The following is a 22,027-nucleotide window of genomic DNA, read 5'->3' on the forward strand; positions in this document are numbered from 1 at the left end:
ATTAAATTTGCCGGGCGTGGTGGCACACACTTTTAATCCTAGCACTCAGAAGGCAGAGGCACGCAGATTTCTGAGTTCGAGGCCAGCCTGGTCTACAAAGTGAGTTCCAGGACAGCCAGGGCTATACAGAGAAATCCTGTCTTGAAAAACAAAAACAAAAATATTAAATTTACCTATCAGTATTGATGACAATAAAAATTCAGTGTCAGGATGACTGATAACATATAACAAGAGTTTTTAAAATGTTTATATACTTTACCCAGTAATTCCACTTCTAGGTATTCATCCTATAGAAATAAGAGTTGTACAAAGCATTTATTGACCAGAATTTCCACTACAACATACTAATGAAAACAGATACAACCCAATTATCCAAGAGAGACTACTTTGTAATTACTACAGAATTTATTTTGGTATTTGAGACAGGATCTCATGTAACACAGATTGTTCTCGAACACCATTTTCTTCTTAACTTACATTTCTGTATTTAAGGGAGGGGGTGGCACTCAAACACAGAAGTCTAGCTCTCTTCTTTCACCTTGGGATTCTGCAGATCAAACTCAAGTCATCAAGTTTGGCTGAAAAGAGCCTTTTCTCACTAATCTACTTCACTGATTCCAAGTTTAGTTGAGGTTGTTGTCAAGTCTCTAACATTTTTAAGGACTGAGGTTATAAGTGTACTACAGGAAAAGCTAACAAAATTATTTTTTGCTTTATTTGGAGGCAGTGCTGGGACACCACCATTCTTAACTATATATTTTTGTTTACTCATTTATTTATTTTACATAAGTTTATTTTTATCTCATGTGTTTGCTTACATCAGTGGTTCTCAACCTGTGAGTTTTGACCCCTTTGGGGATAGAATGATTTTTTCACAGTGGTGATGTAGGTTCATTGGAAAACACAGATATCTACATTATGATTCTTAACAGTAGCAAAATTAGTTATGAAGTGCGATGAAAATAATTTTAAGGTTGGGGGCTGTTACAACATGAGGAACTGTATTTAAGAGTCACAGCACTAGGAAGGTTTTGAACCACTGGTATTCATGTACACTACATGCATGCCTGGTGCTAGCATTGGCCAGAAGAGGGCACTGGAACCCCTGAACTGGAGTTACAGAAGGTTATGAGCTGCTATGTGGGTGCTGGGAACCAAACCTGGTCTTCTCCAAAACCAATAAGTGCCCTTAACCACTGAGCCATCTCTCAAGACCCTTGTTTTAAATTACTGGAGGCATGTATGACAGGGGTATGTATATCATGTGTAGGCATATGACCTGTAGAGCACATGTGGAGGTCAGAAGCTCCTTCAGTTCTCTTCTTCCACTTTGAATCAGGGGATTTACCTCAAGCAGGCTAATGCAGCAAGCACCCATACTTGCTGAGCTATCTAGCTGGCCCTTGACTAAAAATTTTAATATATAGCTAAGTGGTGGTGGTGCACATGTTTAATCCCAACACTCGGGAGGCAGAGAAAGGTGGATCTCTGAGTTCAAGGTCAGCTTGGTCTACAGAGTGAGTTCTAGGACAGCCAGGGCTACACACTGAAATCATCTGGGGGTTGGGGGGGGTTGGGGGAAAAAGTGAAGCAATTTACAAACTAACATACTCCCTTTATAGGCTCTACTTTATAGGACAGACTGTATCAAAATGCTAATTTTGATATTTCTAGGTGGATTAAGAAACTGAGAGGATTGCTGTGAGTTCAAGGCTAGTCTAGGAAGCACTATGAAACTTTATCACAAAAAGAAACAAATAAGGGGCCAGAGAGATGGCTCAGCAGTTAAGAGCACTGACTGCTCTTCTAAAGGTCCCAAGTTCAAAACGCAGCACCCACATGGCAACTGTCTGTAACTCCAGAAACTGACAACCTAACACAGACATACACGTAGGCAAAGCACCAATGCACATAAAATAAAAATAACTTTAAAAAAAGAAACAAATAAGCACACAAGAAAAGGAAAGACGAAGACTACATACTTCCCTCATTTGCAATATGGAATACAAAAATCTCAAAACTTGAGTAGCTGGGTATGGTGGTTTGAATGAGAATGGTCCCATAGTTTGAATGCTTGATCCCTGTTAGAAACTAGGAGGTGTGGCCTTGTTGGGGAAGGTATGTCATTGGGGATGTGCTTTGAGTTTTCAAATGTACTGTGCCTCCCACCCCAACCTGGTGTCTGTCTGTCTATCTGTCTCTGTCTCTCTGCCTCTGCCTCTCCTGTTGTCTGTGGATCAAAATGAAAAGCTCTCAGCTATTGCTCCAGTGCCATGCCTATCTGCTTCACAACATGATGATCATGGATTAACCCTCTGAAACTATAAGCAACCCCTCTTATATGTTTTCTTGTATAAGTTTCCTTGGTCTCTTCATAGCAATAAAAAGTAACTAAGACACTGGGGGTGTAGCTCAGTTGGACGAGCCTGGTGATGGCAAAGGAGTCACTGACGTCTGTTCCTAGCCAGCACTTATGACTCAGCATGGTGTGCACCTGTAATCCCGCACTCAGAAGGCAAGGGTAGGTAGTTCATGATCTACATGCCAAGTTCCATGCCAGCCAGTGATAGCCAGTGAGACGCTTGTCTAAAAAAAAAGTTCAGGCTCTGCCTCAGCTACATAGTGGTAAAGATCAGCCATATACAAATGAAACCCTATCTCAAAGAATCTCCCCAAAACTTAAGATTGTGCATATATACACTGTAACTACTGTACAGGCAAAGTGACACAGAAACTTAGTACTAGGCTAGGAAGCTGGTTCACTGGGTAAAGTGCCTGCTGCACAAGCATAAAGACCTGAATGTGGATTCCTAACACCGATGTGAAAAAACTGGACAGAACAGTAAATGTCTGTAAGTCCAGCAGCAGTGAGAAAGCAGTAAGTGGATCCTAAGGGTTTGCTGGCTAGCCAGCCAGTCTAGCTAAAATGGCAGTCAGCTCAATATTCAGTGTGAGATCCTAAAAAAATAAAGTTCAGATATTGGATTATTAATTCCAGGCCTGCACACACACACGTAGAGAGAGGGGGCTGATGAAATGGCTGAGTAAAAGCATCTAATCATTATTTATATAACAACTTACATTTTTACATATATTTAAATGTATACATAATATTTAAATGTATACATATTACACACACACACATACACACACACACACAAATATCCATTTATCCCTTGGAACCTTCATAAGGGTAGAAGGAAAAAACTAACTCCACAAAGCTTTTAGTCACATGCCAGACATTCATGTCATGGTATATACATCCACACAATAGTAATAATATAATTTTAAAGTAATGACAATAAACAATACTAGATTACTGAAAGAAAGACAAAAAATGCCAGAGATATAAGAAACCTTTAGAATAACTAGACAAGAAATATTAATAGATGTCAAAAAGAATTTCCTGTAAATCAATTTTTTAAAGTTGGGGGCTGGAGAGATGGCTCAGCAGTTAAGGGCACTGACTGCTCTTCCAGAGGTCCTGAGTTCAATTCCCAGCAACCACATGGTGGCTCACAACCATCTATAATGAGATCTGATGCCCTCTTCTGGTGTGTCTGAAGACAGCTACAGTGTACTTACATATAATAAATAAACAAATCTTTAATTAAAAAAAAAATCTCATTATAGAATGTTTAAAATGTATGCAAAAGTAAAAAACAAACAAAACCATACTATATGCCTATGTATTCATCATTCAGTTTCATTTATCAACATTTTTGTCAAAGCTATTTCATTTTATTTTATAAGATTTTTATTTTATGTCATTTGTTGAGGCTTAAAACATATCACACAGCTGGGCAGTGGTGGAGCACGCCTTTAATCCCAGCACTTGGGAGGCAGAGGCAGGCAGATCTCTGAGTTTGAGGCCAGCCTGGTCTACAGAGTGAGTTCCAGGACAGTCAGGGCTACACAGAGAAACCCTGTCTCAAAGAAAAAAAAACAAAAACAAAAACAAAAACAAAACAAAACCATATTACACTATTTTACCTAAAAATTCTATAATGAGCCAGGCCCGGTGGCACATACCTTTAATCCCAGCACTTGGGAGACAGAAGCAGAAAGATTTCTAAGATTGAGGGCAGCCTGGTTACATAGCATTTCCAGAACAGCTAGGACTACAAAGAAGACCCTGTCTCTAAAAAACACTTAGCAAAAATACTTAACTATGAAAAGAAAAAACTTTCTTAAACATTGTTTTGATTTGTTTTACTTTATGAGTGTTTACCTGAGCATAGGTATGTGGACTAAATGCAAGTCTAGTCAGGCAGTGACCAGAAGGGGAGATCAGATTCCCTGGAACTGGAATTTGTTTTGTTTTTCCACAAATTAGTTTGTAAATCGTCATTTGGGTTCTGGGAATCCCAGGCTTTATAAGAGCAGTAAGTGTTCTTAACCACTAAGCCATAACCGCAGCCCCAAACTTTCTTGTCAATACTGGTATTTAATAAATTCTATTAGCTAAAATTGTATTAGCTTGAGCTGAACACTGTCCTATACATTATATGTGTATTTGAATGTATAATTATGTTTCATACAAACTATACTTCATTATTCTCACTTTGTAAACAAGTTTCCAGTAGCTCAAGGTCCCACCTAGTCACCAGTGGTGCCAGAATATAGCCCAGAAGTTGTACCAATGGGATGGCTCAGCAGGTAAAGGTACTTGCACGCCTAATGACCTGAGTTCAATATTTGTGACCCACATGGTGGAAGGAGAAAACTGACTCCTACAGGTTGTCCTCCACACATGCACTGTGGCTGCACATGCCTATGTACATGCAAACATGTGTACAAAGAAAATATAACAAAAAATAAGGTAGAAGTTAAGTCTAAACTTTATTTTTTTCAACCACTAAAGTCTATTGCTTTCCTATTGTATTTCTAGCTATTCCTTGAAAATAGAATATAAATTGTAGTAATTTTGGGAGAGGAATTGCTGAATAAGAAAGCAAATGGAAAAGATGGAAAAAGGAGAAAAACTATGCCTTGCTTTGCATAAGAAATTTTCTTTCAACACCTCAAATGAAAAAGAAAAATATAACTAGATACCAGCACACCTCCCAGGACATAAAAGAAGCCACCTCAGAGGGAGAAACAAAACATCCAGGCTTTTTTTTTTTTTTTTTTTTTAATAAGCTTGAAGATGAACAATGAGCAAATCTCTTTAAAGTCCGCCCTCCAAGCCGGGCAGTGGTGGCACACGCCTTTAATACCAGCACTCGGGAGGCAGAGGCAGGTGGATTTCTAAATTCGAGGCCAGCCTGGTCTACAAAGTGAGTTCCAGGACAGCCAAGTCTACACAGAGAAACCCTGTCTCGAAAAACCAAAAATAAATAAATAAATAAATAAATAAAAATAAAGTCCGGTCTCCAATGATATGGATGGGAAAATGTGTTTACTTCCAGCAGACATAATAGTTCAAACAAACAGACCTCCTCACAAGCAGGGGGCTAAGAAATGAACACCAGTGATATCTGATTGTTTAATAAAATCTCGAGCAAAAACTAAAGCAACTTATTTTTTTAAATTTCTGATTGGTATTAGCATTCTAGCCCTTTAAAACCAGAAACTACTGGCCCAGGGCTTTTCAAGAGAAAGGAGTCTTCCCTGCAGAACAGCTTCCCCAAGCCCTCCTTAGAACAGCCTCATGCGCCTGCACTCAGGACCTGTTCTGCGGACCTTCTAGGACATCTTTCTCAATTATCGCCACTCTTCTCACATACACACTGAAGAGTTAATTAATCTAAGTGTTTCCTTAGAAAACTAATCAACATTTTAGTATAATGATCCTCTCTAGACCATGAATTCTCACTGCAGGCCAAGAACCACTGCTTATGTCTCCAGTTGCTGATTTTCAAACTTAACACTTCTAAAGGTACTCTACAAAGTATGCTGAATAAGGACAGAAACTAAACAAAACAGAATACAGCATGTCCTCTATGGGAAGAAAATCTTTTATCAGTATAAAACCTCCCAACATTCCATGTCATTAATTCTGCTCCTTTCTCTTTAGAAATTTCCCATCAGCCACTGGTTCAAACTGAAGAAAACAGTATAATCTCCACTTTGGCTTGCAATAGCTTCTCTGAAGTACAGGGAGATACGTTTGAAGGATCTAGAACATAGTTTAAGCTTTCAAGAGCTTGTAGTGAGAAGCCAAGATGCAGGATAAAGTTTGAAATGCTTGCTTTTTATATTTAAAAGCAAAAGGCAACAGGAAAAAAGCCCCACATTTTAAAAGACCGGAAACAGTGATTAGTAAGGAAGTTCACTTCATCCACTTCTACTATATAACAGTCACAACAACAACAACAACATCATCCCTGCCCCAGTTCACAGCCCTCAACTACAGGGGAGAGAGTCACTAGCCCAAACCATTTCTCTAGTGTTTGTTGTCCAAACCATTTTGCATAATTATCTGCTTACAGAACCCTTCGAAATAAATCTTTGGATAAGGAAGTTTTCTTCTTCATCATTTTAAGAAAATTCAAAACAACATCCCAGTTTAAGCTCATTACCATGGAAAGAAAATGCCTAAACCCATGTTTTATAAGCCATTCTTTGGTTGCCATGTTACCTTGGTTAGAGTCCCCTGGATCTTCTATATGAGCAATGACTTTGCTGAGATAAATGTCCTTCTGCTTTTCTAGATCTGACTGTGAAAACATCCTTGAATAAAGCAAACCAGGAAAAACACCCATTAGAACCATGACTATAGTGCTTTGTAGAAAAGTCACATATTTAAAACAGGCAAAATATCCTTTCAGAGGCAAATTCTCTTTTAAGATCAGTGAGAGAAAAGATAATGTCAATTACAGTACAAAACTGAAATCAAGTATAGAGTTTAGAAGTAAAGGAAGAAAAAGAATAAAACCTCTACTAACAAAGAATAGCAGAAGGTAAAAATGAAGTCGCTGTTAAAGAGAGAAAGCATTTGTTGAATAATTCAAGTTTAGCAAACTTGGTTATGCCACACAGAAAAAGGTGATTAAGCTGAACACTGGGGGGAGAACCTCCCAGCTAAATCGAGTAATTCAGGACAGTCATGCATGACCTCTGCAAGAGCAATTTCTTAGTCCTTGCTCATAATGATAGCTCTGTATGGAAAGTCAATGGATGAAAATATTGACATTGTCATTTATTAGTGTTCCAAACAGCCTGATTTGTGGGTTTTGGTGTAATTTCACTCTAAGGAATTCACAAAGTGAGGCTGGAGAGAGAGATCAGCAGTTAACAGTGCTGGTTGCTCTTCTACAGAACCATTACCACATAGCAGCTCACAACTGCAATTCCAGTCCCAGAGGACCTGACTCCCTCTTCTGGCTTCTGTGGACACATGGCACACAAATATAAATATAGGTAAAACACCCATACATGTAAAACAAAAATAAAACTATCAAAAAAAGGAAAAAATTGACAAAGCTTTCCTCAATTATGTAGAAAAAGAAATAAAACAGAACCCACAAAACTAAAATTTAGTTAACAAATAACCTTGTCATTTTTTTTAAATGTTTAAGTAAAAATATACCATAAGTGTATAATAAAAGTCTTTTTTTTCAATTTTATTGTAATTAAATCAATCTGATTCAACATATAAAGTAGCTTTTCTAGTACACACTACTAAAATGCCCACGTATAGATACTGCCATCTCCTGGCAACAAGAAAGTAAACTAAAAAGATGGCTTCAAACTGCAACCCTAACTACTATTTGTCCCCAGTAGTACACGAAGAGAGAAAACTAAATAATTATCTAAACAATTTTAGACTTTTCTTTGTTAAAATTCTTACTTCCTATCAAGTATGTGATCAGGCCTCCTCATACATGGGAATTTTGTGTTTATACAGTGTTTTACTTGTATGTCTTTCAAATAACCTTTTGAGGCTGTAGAGAAGGCACTGTTATCTTCATTTTTCCTGACACCAAAACTCAAGGGAGAGAATGATTTGCTTGAGATAACACAAACAGGTCAACTCAGACTTTCAAGTTTGCTTAGTTCTCCTGCAGGATTTCATACCCTACCCCAAACATAGTAAAGAAAAGAAAGGAAAGGAAGGAAGGAAAGAAAACCACCAGAGACCAGAATGGTTCTACATGACATTACCTGGTTCTAGTTTGTAGAACAGGAATGACTTTGCCTAGTCTTCTCTCACCTTTCGCCTCCCCAGAATCCTTGTCAAAGGCATGCTGATTGTTGTTGTTGTTTGTTGTTGTTGTTGTTGTTTTCCAGAGCAGAAGGCAGGAATAGGACAGAGAATTACTAGTTATATTTTTATAATTTAGAGCTGTTATCATTCAACTATAAAGCTCTCTATGAGAATATAAAATTTTGGGGGGGTGGGGTGGGGGGAGTTGAGACAGGGTTTCTGTATGTAGCTTTGACTGTCCTAGAACTCGCTCTGTAGACCAGGCTGGCCTCAAATGCAGAGAGATCCCCCTGCCTCTGCCTTCCAAATGCTGGGACTAGAAGGATGTGCCACACTACCTAGGGAAAATATTCCTTTTTAATAAATGATTATCTTTAAATACTATGTATAACGCACTATGGTAGCATTTAAAATAACAATTATAATCTTTAAAAAAGGAAAAAATTTTTCTGAAGATGGGATTATTTTATACAATATTCATTTAGGAGATTGAGAATCAATCTCAGAAGCTAAATAGAATCTAGAGATACAGCTCACTTCCCTAATGTGTGTGAGGCCCGGTTTGGATCTCTAGCATTTAAAAGAAAAACAATTTAATAGAAAAATTAAAAAGCCTGAGCTAGATACGGTGACTCATGTTTGTAATCCCAGCACTTAGGAAGCAGAGGCATGATTGCTGAAAGATCTAGGCCAGTCAGACTTACAGACTGAATTCCAGGCCAGCCATGTACCAGACACTATAAATACATATTTCATTAATTCTTGCTGTAACGTACAGTAACATTTACTCAATTTATAATAAGAATTATCAGGTGGATGGGTATAGCTTAGCAGTACAGTATATGACTAGCATGCACAATACACTAGGCTTAATCCTTATTATCAAAAAAAGAAAGAAGTTTGCTGGGTGTGATAGTGACACTTCAATACCAGCACTCAGGAGGCAGAGGTAAGTTTCTCTGAGTTTTAGGCCAGCCTGGTCTACAGAGTGAGTTCCAGGACAGCAGGGGCTACACAGAAAAACTCTATGTAGGAAAGAAAGAAAAAAAAAAAAAAAACAAAAACACACAAATCAAAAGATAAAAGAAAAAGAAGTTTGAAGAAGCATCAAAGGTTGAAAAACGAAAGTAATGGTGTCAATCAGGATTCAAACCCTAATTCATTTGAACACAAATTCTGCTAACCGCAAACAAAATTATCATTGTGGCATATATGATGTCCACAGGGGGGGTTTACACACTTACTTTTTAAAAAAGATTTATTTATTTATTTTATATATATGAGTACACTGTAGCTGTCTTCAGACACACCAGAAGAGAGCACTGGATCCCATTACAGATGGTTGTGAGCCACCATGTGGTTGCTGGGAATTGAACTCAGCACCTCTGGAAGAGCAGTCAATGCTCTTAACCACTGAGCCATCTCTCCAACCAGTTTTATGCATTTTATATATGGGAGTTAAGTACATAGGAATTCTTTCTGAATGAAAATAACTTCCTTTCTACTATATCTTGAAAAAATGTACTTACTCTGTTTGATGAACTGGACACAACTGGAATTCTCACTTCACAACCTGATTTATGTGATCCACTGTTTTTCCTGTTGGGGACCTCTGAATGGTTGGAGATCTGAGAGAACACAGGGGTAGGTTTCTTACTTTCAGGTATATTTTTATCAGAGGCAGTTTGTTCGATGTTATTGTTTGAAGAAGAAAGCAGGGGCCCATCCCAAGCAGAGTTATTGGGACTGACCCCTTCAGGCTCAGTGCAACGTTTACTCTCATTAGGATGAGGATCATCTTCTCTCGTCTGTTCCCGAAGGGAGGCAGGATTTTCCGTTTCTTTGGAGGAATCGATCTTGTCTTTATCAAGCACAGGATCACAAACTGTTGGATTAAATGGTGCGACAACAGTTACTTTTATAAGATTCTTTTCAAGTACAAAGTGTCTGTTTAATGATTTACTAGGAGTCGGTCCATGACCAACTGATGTACTTAGTTGAGGTAGTTTTAGGAAGCCAGGGGTTTCAGCTGCTGGTCCCAAGCTGTACAAAGAATTTTCTTGAGGAGTATCAGGTAGAATTTGACTCTTTCTCGGTCTATACTCATTATGCCCACCATCATCGTCCTTCAAGAGCATCTCAATCTCTTCCTCTGTGAAACTGAAATGGCCATCATCTTCTTCTCCATCAGAAAACTCCAACAAGGAGTCATCCAACTCCTCTTCATCCGAGGAACCCCAAGAAAATGAGGCATTGTTCTTAGGCAGAAAAGAGGTACCAGAGGACTGTTCAGAGGGCAAGAGTGAACACGTCATATCTGGAAAAATATGAGGAAGTTTTTGCTGAAGAACAAGAAATATCTTAAACCAACTCCAATCTACTGTATGTATACAGGAGACATCCTAGGATCTCAAATGCTGTTGCTTGCACAGTGACTTGTAACTTGAGAAATAATTAAGATATTTAATCTTACTAGCACTATGAAAATAAATGTTTAAATAAGATACTTTTGATTTGGGTTGGTGAGGCTGTAGAGACAAGTACTTACTCCCAGTAAAGCATAAGTTAAAGTGATTTTGTGGAGAGTAACTTGGCAACACCATCTGATTTACTAATCTTACTTCTGCAAGTTTATCAGACTGAACTACCTACCTCAAATGCACATGGGAAACACAGGGATGTTCCAATCAGTATTATTCAAAACAGTTAAATATTAGAGGCAACCTAAATGTCCACCTCTAAGAGAAATGTTCAATAAAATCATGTTCATGTCAAAAACATTTTTCAACTACTTAAAAGCACATTAAAGTAGATTTATATGTACTACCATAGAGTGACTATAATATCCAAGCAAAATATATGTTTTGTGAAATATTTTAGAAATGATGCTTTGATCTCCTGTTCTCAAGACTGAACCTGGGGCCTCATGCATGCTCTCACATCCTCAGGCTACTTCTTACTTTTTAATTTTAGATAGTTTTACTAAGATGCCCAGACTAGATCTAACTTGCTCTCTAGCACAACCAGGCCTTGAATTTGCAATCCTCCTGCCTCAGTCTCCACAGAAGCTGGGATTCCAGGCTTGTGACCCAACTGAAACATACATACACTCATACACACACACACAAATATATTTTTTTTAAATGAAAATAAAATATAAAAAAAATCATGAGAGGATAAGTAGATAGATAAATGTTGTTGAGTATAGGAGGTACATGCCTTTAATCCCAGCACTCAGGAGGTAAAAGCAAGAGAATGTTACAGGTAAGCCAAAGCTATACAGTGAGACCCCATTTCAAAAAACAAAAATTAAAAAAGATGTCTTGCATACTGTGTGGAGCTGCTGGAGCAATCTCTGCCTTTGCCACGAGACCAAATGGAAAAAGGTTTCAACTCCTGCTGGCTGTTCCTTCCAGGAGACTTGTCAAAGTGATTGACTCCCACCTTCCTGCAGGCACAAGGAAAATTAAAGGATCTTCTCATCACTCTCAACCCCGGTAATTACAAAGTCAACTGCATTATGCTTCAAGGTGTTCCATCTATTAATTTTGATCTTGATTTTTTAAAAATACCAGCAAGTTGGATTATTTTCAGTGAAGAACACCAAAGAAAAATCTTTAGAGGGAAAAATTATGCAACTAAGAACTGCTTAGTTCCTCCCAACAGCTGGCGCCTTCTTATGACTGCTGTCGGCTTTAGTTGGGTAAATAAGGACTAGGAGTCCTAAGACCTAAGATCTGGCTCTGTCACTAACTAGTACTAACCATTTAAGTCACTTAGCCATTTGGACTTGTTCCTTGTAAAATAGAAAAGGGTTGGAGGAGGAGGAGGCCATGTCAAAGATTTTAACCAAACTAAAAATGATAACCACTCCAAAAAACCAATCAAGCCGCTTCCTCATTTTCACTATATATAAAATACAAAGAAAAAGTCAGCAAGATATAAATACAAAAATTGTTGCTTATTATCAATTGTAGAGTCAAGTGTCAACATCATTCAACTCTTTTTCTCCATGAGTGTTTACCTGTATAATTAAAACTTAGTGTGGTGGTTAGGGATGTGGCTGAGTAGTGTTTGCTTAGCATACACCGTGGGCTGGGATTATTGGCACACACCACTATATCTACTTTATGTGGTACTGGGGATCACCCAGTGAAGCGCTTTGCTAATGCTAGGCAAGTGCTTGTTTTTTGAGGTAGAGTCTTATACAGTTCAGGCTGGCATCCAAATCACGATGGAGTGGAATGGAACTCCTGATCCTCCTCCACCTCCAAGCACTAGGATTACAGGAATGTGCCTCTTCACTTGGCTTCCTTTATAGCCTGTTTCTTTGTTTTTTTGAGACAAGGTTTTTCTGTGTAGCCCTGGCTGTCCTGGAACTTGATCTGTAGATCAGGCTGGCTTGGAACTCAGAGATCCACCTGCCTCTGCTGTTTATAGCTTCTTAAACTAAAATCCCCTTTACTTTACCACCCCCCCAAACCACACCTTAACTTTCAGTAACTTTCAGCTTTAATTCAGACATTCCTTCAGCAATAATTTTCCGAGCTACAACCATCAAACAATTAAGCAACATACTTTGCCTCTATGATTTTTAAGAAATAAAGATATGATTCCCAATCTCCCAGAACATATCATTTATTGTTTGTTTTTTGTTTTTGTTTTGTTTTGGTTTGGTTTTTTTGAGACAGAATTTTTCTGTATAGTCTTGGCTGTCCTGGAACTTGCTCTGTAGACCAGGCTGAGCTTGAACTCACAAACATCCACCTGCCTCTGCCTCCTAAGTGCTGGGATTAAAGGCATGCTCCATCATGCCTGGCAACATGTTAGCAAGAAAACACCAAATATTAAGTTCTAATATGAGAGAATATAAACTGGTAATGAAATAAAGCACTAAAAAGAAAGGAGGGGAGAAAACAGCATTTTATACTTGGAGGGGATCTAATTAACTTTGAAAGTATGATGGGCCAAGCATAGTGGTACATGCCTTTAATCCTAGCACTCAGGAAGAAGCAGGCAACCTCTGAGTTCAAGGTCAGCTGATCTGCAGAAAGAGCCAGACAAAGCTATACAGTCTCAAAACACACCCTGTATTGTTTTGTTTTTGTTGTTGTTGGTTTTTTTTGTTTTGTTTTGTTTTTGTTTTTCAAGACAGGGTTTCTCTGTGTAGCCCTGGCTGTCCTGGAACTCACTCTGCAGACCTGGCTGTCCTGGAACTCACTCTGTAGACCAGGCTGGCCTCGAACTCAGAAATTCACCTGCCTCTGCCTCCCGAGTGCTGGGACTAAAGGCGTGCGCCACCACGCCCAGCTTTTTCTTTTTCTTTTTTTTTGGATTGTTGTTGTTTTTTGACAGAAGTAACTTCTAGGCCTTCTAAATTTAGTATGCTTGCTAATATACTATGGAGTATATAAATACTAAAGACAAATTTTTATTACTTGGAAAAATAATTTAACCTACCCTAAAATGCACCAGAAGCTGCCCTAGGTCTCAGATGTTATCCATCATCCAGAGACACATAATGCGCTCCTCTCATAATGTCCCAAATGGCAAAAGCATCAAAAACAATATCACATTCATATACACAAAGAGACAAATACATTTTAACTCATACAACCCATTCTCTTTGCAACTTTAGTTCCTGAATTTCAAGATAATTTTTTCAAAAATTCTTTTTAATTGAAACATGAAAGCCTGGCACAGTAGTATTCAGCACTCAGCAGCACTCAGGAGGCAAAGTCACGTGGATATCTGAGAGTTTGAGGCCAGCCTGGTCTACACAGAGAATTCCAGGACAGCAAGGGCTATAGAGAAAATCCTTGTCTCAAACAAACAATCAAAAAGCTTGTAAGTAACATAACTAACTCCCATGGCCACCACTTAGCCCTCTCCCCCACCAACCCCACTGCTAATCTCTTATTCCAGCCTTCCCTCCTTTACTAAATTATTTTGAAATAAATCTCAGGTATCACACCGTTTTAATTATAAATAAGAATTCCTTATCCTAAAATATCTCACTCGGGCTGGAAAAGTGACGTAAAGATTAAAAGCACTGGCTGCTCTTCTGGGGGCCTAGGCACCATTCCTAGTACCCACATGGTGGTTCAATCTACTTTAACATGTTCAGACATACATGCAGGCAAAACACCTATACACATAAAAAAGGATAATAAATAATTTAAACTCCCACTCAATTTTCCAATTATCTTGTCATATTTTTCAGGCTTGAGGAAAAACAAACACGCCATCACTTAAATAAGGCCCATAAAATGCAACAGGCTGATATATCTTCTAAAGATTTCCTACCTTTTCTCTACTGTCATTATCTGTTAAAGAAAGTTTCTATGATATATAGAAATCACAAAATTATAAAAAAATATTTAAAAAATAAAAAACACCAAATTCAGGATAGCAATAATTTCTGGTAGTGGCAAGGAGAAATGAATAGCTTCGGTCTATCTGTAATGTTTTGGTAATGTAATGAGTCAAGGTCTCATGTGGCCCAGGCTATCCTGAAATTTGCTATATAGCCAAGGATGTCCTGATTCTCCCTCCTTGTTAGCCTCACAAGTCCTAGAACTACAGGTGGACTATAAACCTGGACAGTAAGTATAATGGTAATTATTATTATTATACTACCTTGCTTAATTTTCTGTTTGAAATATCTAATAAAACAACATTCTTAGAAAATGGCTAGCTGTCTCAGTGAGGAAAGGTACTTACCCCACAAGCCTGGACATCTGAATTTACTCTCTAGTACCCATATAAAGATAGAAGGAGCCGGGCGTGGTAGCGCACGCCTTTAATCCCAGCACTCGGGAGGCAGAGGCAGGAGGATTTCTGAGTTCAAGGCCAGCCTGATCTACAGAGCAAGTTCCAGGACAGCCAGGGCTATGCAGAGAAACTCTGACTCAAAAAACACAAAAACAAACAAACAAAAAAAGAAGGAAAGAACTGACTCATCTCAGACCTCCACTTCCACATGATACACATATACAAAAGCTTACACACCATGCACACAGATACACAAACTGGTAAAAAAAAAAAAAAGTTTGGATTTTGAGTAGTCTCCCTGACTGGCTTGGTACTCACTATGTAGACCAGGCTGGCCTAGGTGGATGTGATGACATACACATTTAATCCTATCAGTCAACTGGCAGAGACTTCAATGCCTGCCTGGCCTACACTGTCAGTTCCAGGCCAGTCTGGGCAACACAGTGAGACCCTGTCTCAAAAAGCAAACCACAACAAAAATGAAGTTATAAAGCCAGTGAGAAAGATGTACCAAACACACCTATAAAGTAGGGTTCTCGAATATTCTCCACCTGTAAGTCAATAGGAGACCTCACAGTCCATTCGTCTCACTAGGTTATTATAAATATTAAGACAGACATGAACATAAGCACTTAGTCCACCAGCTATGGTTATTTCATCCCACCACCTACATCCATCTCACCCAAAGAGCCTTAAGCACAAGAATGATAGGAAAAAAGGCTAAACTGGTAAGAATCTTCCCCAGACCCGATTTAGGAATTATTTAGTCTGATCTACTTAGTGAAGCACTTAACCATATTGTCAGTAAACTAATTTAGGACCAGACTGGATGGGTAACTGAAATATCAGGTAAATTCTTCAAATTAATGGCCCATGAAGTAGCTTGTACTAGAGGCACTGGGCTAAAATTCAATGACCTCGGCAATTCATTTAAGTCTCTGAACTTCAATATAAATGAGAACACTCATTTGAAAAAGGCAGACACACTTTCTGTATTTCCAGAATGTTGGAGGGGGAGGCAAGAGGATGAGGCGTTCAAGGCTACCTGAGGCTTCATCTCAAGTTCCAAACCATAGGGGAGAGAAAGGGAGGGGTTTGACATAAAGTCAACTTGAATTTTCAAGGGAGGGAAGCCTTCAACATGGCAAGGCATGGAGACATTTGCCTTTCATCCCAGCACCTAGAGGAGACAGAGGTGGGTGCATCTCAGAGTTCTAGGCCAGCCTGGTCTACACTGCAAGTTCCAGGCTAGTGGTACACAGTAAGATCCCGTCTCAAAAAAAAAAAAAAAAAAAAAAAAAATAAATCTATCAAAAAAAAAAAAAAAAAAAAAAAAAAACCATAATCCCCAGAATAATAATAAACATGGTGAACCTCTTGAGTGAAGGGTCACAATTCCCCCTCTCACATGCTACATCACCTGCCATTCTTGGTACCTGCCTGGTAAATCTTTCAAACATGGACGCTTCTTTTTCAGGGAGGAATATTTTCCTATTTCTAAATTCTCTTAATTCTGCTCCACATCTCTGTGTGACCCTATTCTGTCCTTCCACTTCCCTCACCTGTCCACCCCCGTCTTCGTCTTCACACTTTAGTGTACCACCCCCTCTCTGTTCTCTAACCTCCTGGTTGCAACCTCAGAAACTGGTTCCCCCATCTATTTTTATCTTACCTCAAAAAACCTATTGCCTATTGGCTTCGTACACAAAGCCTCATTCTATTCAGGACAGTAAAACGCCAATGCCAAATGTATACTACACATCCTAGTTCAGGACTGTAAAACCAAAACCACTACCCAACTGGGTCTGATATGCAGGACCAAAGGGGGGGGTACTTCTCATTGGCCTTTGATTTCCAACCTCTCCTAAACAAAATACTCGTGAAGTAGACAGCATCCACCAAAAAAGGGTGTATCACCAAAATGAGCCCCTCCCAAAAAAAATTTTTTTTTAAAACAAAGGGAACTGACTTTATCAGAAAGAATTTGCAACTCCCTCTGAGCTAACTGCAAACAAGGTAAAATGGAAAGATAACCGGTCTGGAAATCTCTGCTTTAAGTAACAATTCCCCCAGACTAGGGAGGCAAGAATTCCCACACAGGCCCAGGCAGCTGATTTTTCTAAACTGAAGCAACAGGTTTCTTTTACAAGAATAGTCTATTAAAGCCTGGGGCTCTTAACAACCACCGGGGAGACAAAAACAAAAACAAAAAAATGAGGGCAGCCGGTGAACTCCGTCCTCATTTGGTGGCCCTCTGAAGAAGGGCTCACCTTAGGTGTCTGCAGCATTCCCTGCGGCCCTGGATGAAACGCAGCAAGGGTGGCCCAGGGATACCTTGCGAGGATGCCCGCAGGCCTCCCCGTCGGGAACACGACCCGCCCGCCCGCCCGCCACGCCCAGAGCCTCTGCACTTCCCTCCTCCTCCCACTCGGGAGAGCGAGTCCTCGCCTCCCCGCGGATAGCGGGAGGAGCGCGTGTTTCCTCCGCGCCCCTCCCCCCAGGGGCGACCCAGGTCCCCCCGCGGGCTCCGCCAGGGCACCCGACCTCAGGGGACAGACGCCGACTGCCACACCTCGGCAGGCTGCGGCCCGCGGTCGCCCGGAGTGGGTCGCCCTCTCCCGCCACGACGCCCCGCGGGAAGCCCGCCATCCCTGCTCTCCCTAGCAACAGCCTCCCGCGGGGAAGGCAGGCACCGGGAGAGGAAGACCCCCCCCCCTGCCTCCACTGGCAGGGCCGGCGGCCCGAGGACCTGACAGCTCCCTTTTCCTCAGCTGGATGAGGGGCGTCACTCGCCCACGGATGTGGAGGTGGGGGGCAGGGACAACCTCCCCGCCCGCCATCACCTCTGGTGCGAGAAGCAGCCCTTCCCTCAGCGAGACGAGCTTCCCTACTCCTCAGGGGGGCAAGACGAAGAACGCGGCCCTGTGGAGAAGCAACAGGCGGCCCTCCCCCGACCCCTCGCCTAGACGACGGGCGCCGACCCTTACGTCCCGCCCGCTCTTCACCTCCGGAAGCCGGGCCAAAAGCCTGGGCGAGCGGCAGCACCTCACTCCGCCCCCTGCGCCATTTTATCGCCCCCTTCACGACCTCCCCCACCCCGAGGCAGCGGGGCCAACACCAGGGGGAGGGCAAGCAAGCAATGATTGGCAGGAAACCGCCCCGCCCCTGAGAGGGATGCGTCATGGGAGGCCTTCCTAACCCCGCCCCCCAGCTCCACCTACACTGTTTTGGTTTTTTTTTTTTTTCTGTTGGATGGTTCCGCCCCTTCCTGTTTCATCGATTCTTTCGACTCTCTGCTGCTCCTCACTCGGGGCTGCTCGGGGAGAGGAGGGGACAGACAGAATCTAGGCCTAGCAAGCGGAGCGACGAGCTCAGCTGATGCAACCCGACGGGACTAGCGTGACAGTTCCCGGCACGCGGAGACGGCGGCGAACGAGGAAAGGGCGCGGGTGCCGGCTGAGCGCGGGAAACAGAGACAGCGGAGCCATGGGTGATGCTCCAAGCCCTGAGGAGAAGCTGCACCTTATCACCCGGAACCTGCAGGTCGGGCCTTGGGGGGGGGGGGTGTTGGGATGCGCCGTTGGGTACAGAGGACTTGAAGTCCCATGATTCCCGAAGCCAATCCCTAAACGTGTGGGCCGCGGTCTCTACGGCGCTCTCTGCTAGTTGATCAGTCAAGCAGCCATTCTCAGGGTGCAAGAGAAACTCCAGTGGGCTCATCCTTTGTGTGCACGTAGCTTGTGCTCCAGCCATTCCTGGGGCTGGGAACCTCATTCCACCCATCCTATTCCTTGCCGGGAGCACTGCTAGTCTCTAGGGAGTCAGGGCCATGTCCTCCCAGGGCTCTGGCGGAGAGAACCGGAAATTTAAAAGGACCTATAACCCAAACCACTTAAATAAAACACGTACTGAAAGTTCCTATGACTGAAGTTCTGAAAAGAAATAAGGGGCGAGCTGGCCGAAGAGAGGGCTCTGAAATGGAAAGAAAGCACTGCTTTTACAGAAGACCCGGTTTCAGTTCCCAGCACCCATGTCAGGCTGTTCGGTACGACCTGTATCAAGGGATCTGACATCCTCTTCTGGCGTGTGTGTGTGTGTGTGTGTGTGTGTGTGTGTACACGCGGGCGCTGAGAACTGCATTTCAGACAGGGAAGACCCAAGGGGGAGCAAGAATATTGTAGAACAGGGAGAAGGCTAGGCTCAGCTCCTTGGTAAAGCATGTGTGAGGCCCTGGTCTCAGCCTTAAGAGCCCTCACACACCCTTTGTCCAAGGACACTGATTTAAATGGAATAGAGCAAGCACAGTGCTGCTGCCAACAGAACCATTTCCATCCCTGCCTGCCCGTGCCTCTGATGTTCCTCCACAGAACCTATCACTGTCCTTTGACTTGTTCTCTAAGGAGAGACAGGTAGGAGCCAAGTCATGAGGGGCTTGTAAACTTTGTTTTACAAGCCAGATAAAGACTGGACTAGAATTACACTAAGGGCGGTTGCACCACCAAGCTATTTTTTTTAATTTACCTATCCTGAGTGTGGTGGTACATGCTACCTGTAATCTTAATATCTGAGAGTCAGAGAAAGGGGGGTGGCTGCAATTTGGAGGCCAGGCTTGTTTACATGAGTTCCTGGCTAGGTAGGGCTCTATACAGAGACCCTGTCACTAAGAACATTCATTCACCTCTTTGAAGGGTACATTTTAGTCAGTTCTTGTATACCCACAAGGTTAAAGTTCTGGGATGTTTTTATTCCCAACTCCCCCGACCCCTAGAAAAATGTGAACCAACCTGAGCACACGCCTGTAATCCCAGCATGTAGGAAGTGGAAGCAAGAAGATCCAGAATTTAAGGTCACTTTCGGTGACATAGCTGAAGTTAAGGTCATCATGGGCTTCACAAGACCTTCAGTGGAAAAAAAAAGAAAGAGAAAGAGAAAAAGAAAACCTTATACCATTAGCTATACTACCAGTTACTCATCCTTGTCCCCGAAGTACTGATCTGCTTTCTGACCCTAAGTGTATACCACTCCTGGGTGGGTCTGATGCCTAGAGTCAGATAAAATGTGCCCATTGGTGTCCTTTCACAGGATGGTGTTACACAAGGTAGTGTGTGATTTCGTTTCTCTCAGAATTTCATTCCTCATATTTTCTTTCTCACTCCCTCCCCTCATTGCCCTCCCTCCCCCATCACCCTTCTCTCCTTTTCCCTGCGCTCCCCTCACTTCCAGGTCCCCATCCCTTCCCAACATATCCTTTCCTACCCTCTTCCTTCTCCCTCCCACCTTCTCCTCCCCAGGCTTGCTGTGTCTCTCTTCATCCCACTGGCCTACTCTGACCTTTGGTCTCTTCCAGGAAACCGCTTCCCTTATAGGAAAGGGCTCTGGTGTGTGGGAAAGAATTAGAGGGAAGCAGACACCGGGGAATAAGGGCACCCTGGAGGCAGAGAGGGAGAGTAAGTGGTGCCCAGACACAGAGATGGGAACATGGACACTGAGACACATGTCTCTGCCCTTTATTGTATTTTGGCTTTCAAGACAAAGTAAACCTTTTTTAAAAAAAGAAAATCAGGGGCTAAAGAGGTGGCTTGGTGGCTAAGAGCACTTAGTGTTCTTGCAGGGGACCCAGGTTCAATTTCTTTTTCTCTTTTTTTTTTTTTTTGGTTTTTCGAGGCAGGGTTTCTCTGTGTAGCCTTGGCTGTCCTGGAACTCACTTTGTAGACCAGGCTGGCCTCGAACTCAGAAATCCGCCTGCCTCTGCCTCCCGAGTGCTGGGATTAAAGGCGTGCGCCACCACGCCCGGCCTCTTTTTCTCTTTTTTAAGAATTATTTATTTAATGTATATGAGTACACTAGCTGTCTTCAGACACACCAGAAGGGGGCATCAGATCCTATTACAGATGGTTGTGAGCCACCATGTGGTTGCTGGGAATTGAACTCAGGACCTCTGGAAGAGCAGTCAGTGCTCCTAACTGCTGAACCATCTCTCCATCCCACCCCCTACCCCAAGTTCAATCTTTAACACCCATATTAGGTGTCTTACAGCCACCTAAAGGGATCTAATGCCTCTGGCTTCTGCAGGCACCTGCACTTATACACACATACCCATACACAGATACACTTAAGTCTTTAAAAAGAAAAGAAAATGACACCTATTACCAGGTACCAAGGCTCAGGTCAGATATCTGGAAGCTAGAAGCCTCTTGTCCCCTCTCTCTTAAGCCTGTACCTCAGGCTAGAGTAGTTGGCTCTGGTCTACCTTTAAAATAGATTCACATACAAATCTGCAGTCCGCTTTTCTTGTTCCTTTTTGAGACTAATTAATATTCCATTGTATGAAGATATAGATAAAGGTATTTATCCAGTCATCAACTGATAGACTGGAGTTATTCTGCTCTTTTTAATTTTTGTTTGTTTTTTTTAATTATCTTTTGTTTTTTGTGACATCAATGGTTGAATTAAGGAATTAAAAGAAAGATATTCCTTCTTAGAGTGGTTTAGACCAAGAAAGAAGGCAAAATTTGAATTCTCTACTTCTCTCCCTGTGTCTTCTGTCTGTCTGTGGCCTGTCTGTTATCTTTCTGGTGTGCATCTGATGTCTGTTCCTGTTACCTGTCCCTTTTACTCTCTGTTTACTGGACAGCACAGAACTGTGGCATAGGAAGGGAATGAAGGACACTTTACTAGAAAGATGAGTGCTCAAAGCCTCGCACAGTGGTTATCAACTGTGTTGCCTGCAACGTTTATGGGGGTTTATTGCTTTCTACTTATTCGCTGCCTTCAGCAAGTGACCAACACACACACACACACACACACACACTGTTCTGGGTCAGGGGCATGGAAGAGTAAAGCTTGGGCCCTGAGTGAAAGCCGACTGCATGGGGAATTCAGAGTAGGTAAGGTTGGTGACATTGTTCTCTTAAAGACAGGTTAGACTTACACAGGCCGGGAACACAGTAGGGCAGCAGAGTGGATACACAGTGATCTCAAGGCACCCCACTGCTAGGTCTAGAAAAGGGTCGTCTGTTTGAGAGCAGGTGGTGTTTTCAGAAGTGGTTATTACTACGTGGTCTCTTTACATAGTTTCAGACACCCGGCTTTGCTTGAAAC

At 41.8% G+C, this 22,027-nt stretch overlaps 2 protein-coding genes across 12 annotated transcripts in view; one reads left to right on the forward strand and one right to left on the reverse strand.

The window, feature by feature from the left end:
* Window positions 1-18,049, reverse strand: part of S100pbp (S100P binding protein) — a 42,201-nt gene extending 24,152 nt beyond the window's left edge. The window contains exons 1-7 of one of the 11 annotated variants that reach the window (XM_021159403.2): window positions 17,932-18,016; window positions 11,484-11,600; window positions 10,146-10,469; window positions 9,904-10,037; window positions 9,682-9,780; window positions 8,110-8,192; window positions 6,584-6,675 (exon numbers count right to left, since the gene is read on the reverse strand). In XM_021159403.2, coding sequence (XP_021015062.1) covers window positions 6,584-6,675; window positions 8,110-8,192; window positions 9,682-9,780; window positions 9,904-10,037; window positions 10,146-10,467 — 730 coding nt within the window. In that variant the 5' untranslated portion in view covers window positions 10,468-10,469; window positions 11,484-11,600; window positions 17,932-18,016. Of the gene's footprint in view, window positions 1-6,583; window positions 6,676-8,109; window positions 8,193-9,681; window positions 10,470-11,483; window positions 11,601-15,446; window positions 15,468-17,196; window positions 17,268-17,769 lie in introns of those variants that run through there. The other 10 variants (XM_021159405.1, XM_029476108.1, XM_029476107.1 and 7 more) reach the window with 10 other exon arrangements.
* Yars (tyrosyl-tRNA synthetase) overlaps window positions 18,031-22,027 on the forward strand; it is a 29,837-nt gene continuing 25,840 nt past the window's right edge. Inside the window, exon 1 of the mRNA XM_021159392.2 lies at window positions 18,031-18,469. Coding sequence (XP_021015051.1) covers window positions 18,305-18,469 — 165 coding nt within the window. The 5' untranslated portion in view covers window positions 18,031-18,304. The remainder of the gene's footprint in view (window positions 18,470-22,027) is intronic.

The sequence above is a fragment of the Mus caroli genome, chromosome 4 (assembly GCF_900094665.2).
Source record: "Mus caroli chromosome 4, CAROLI_EIJ_v1.1, whole genome shotgun sequence".
NCBI lineage: Eukaryota > Metazoa > Chordata > Mammalia > Rodentia > Muridae > Mus > Mus caroli.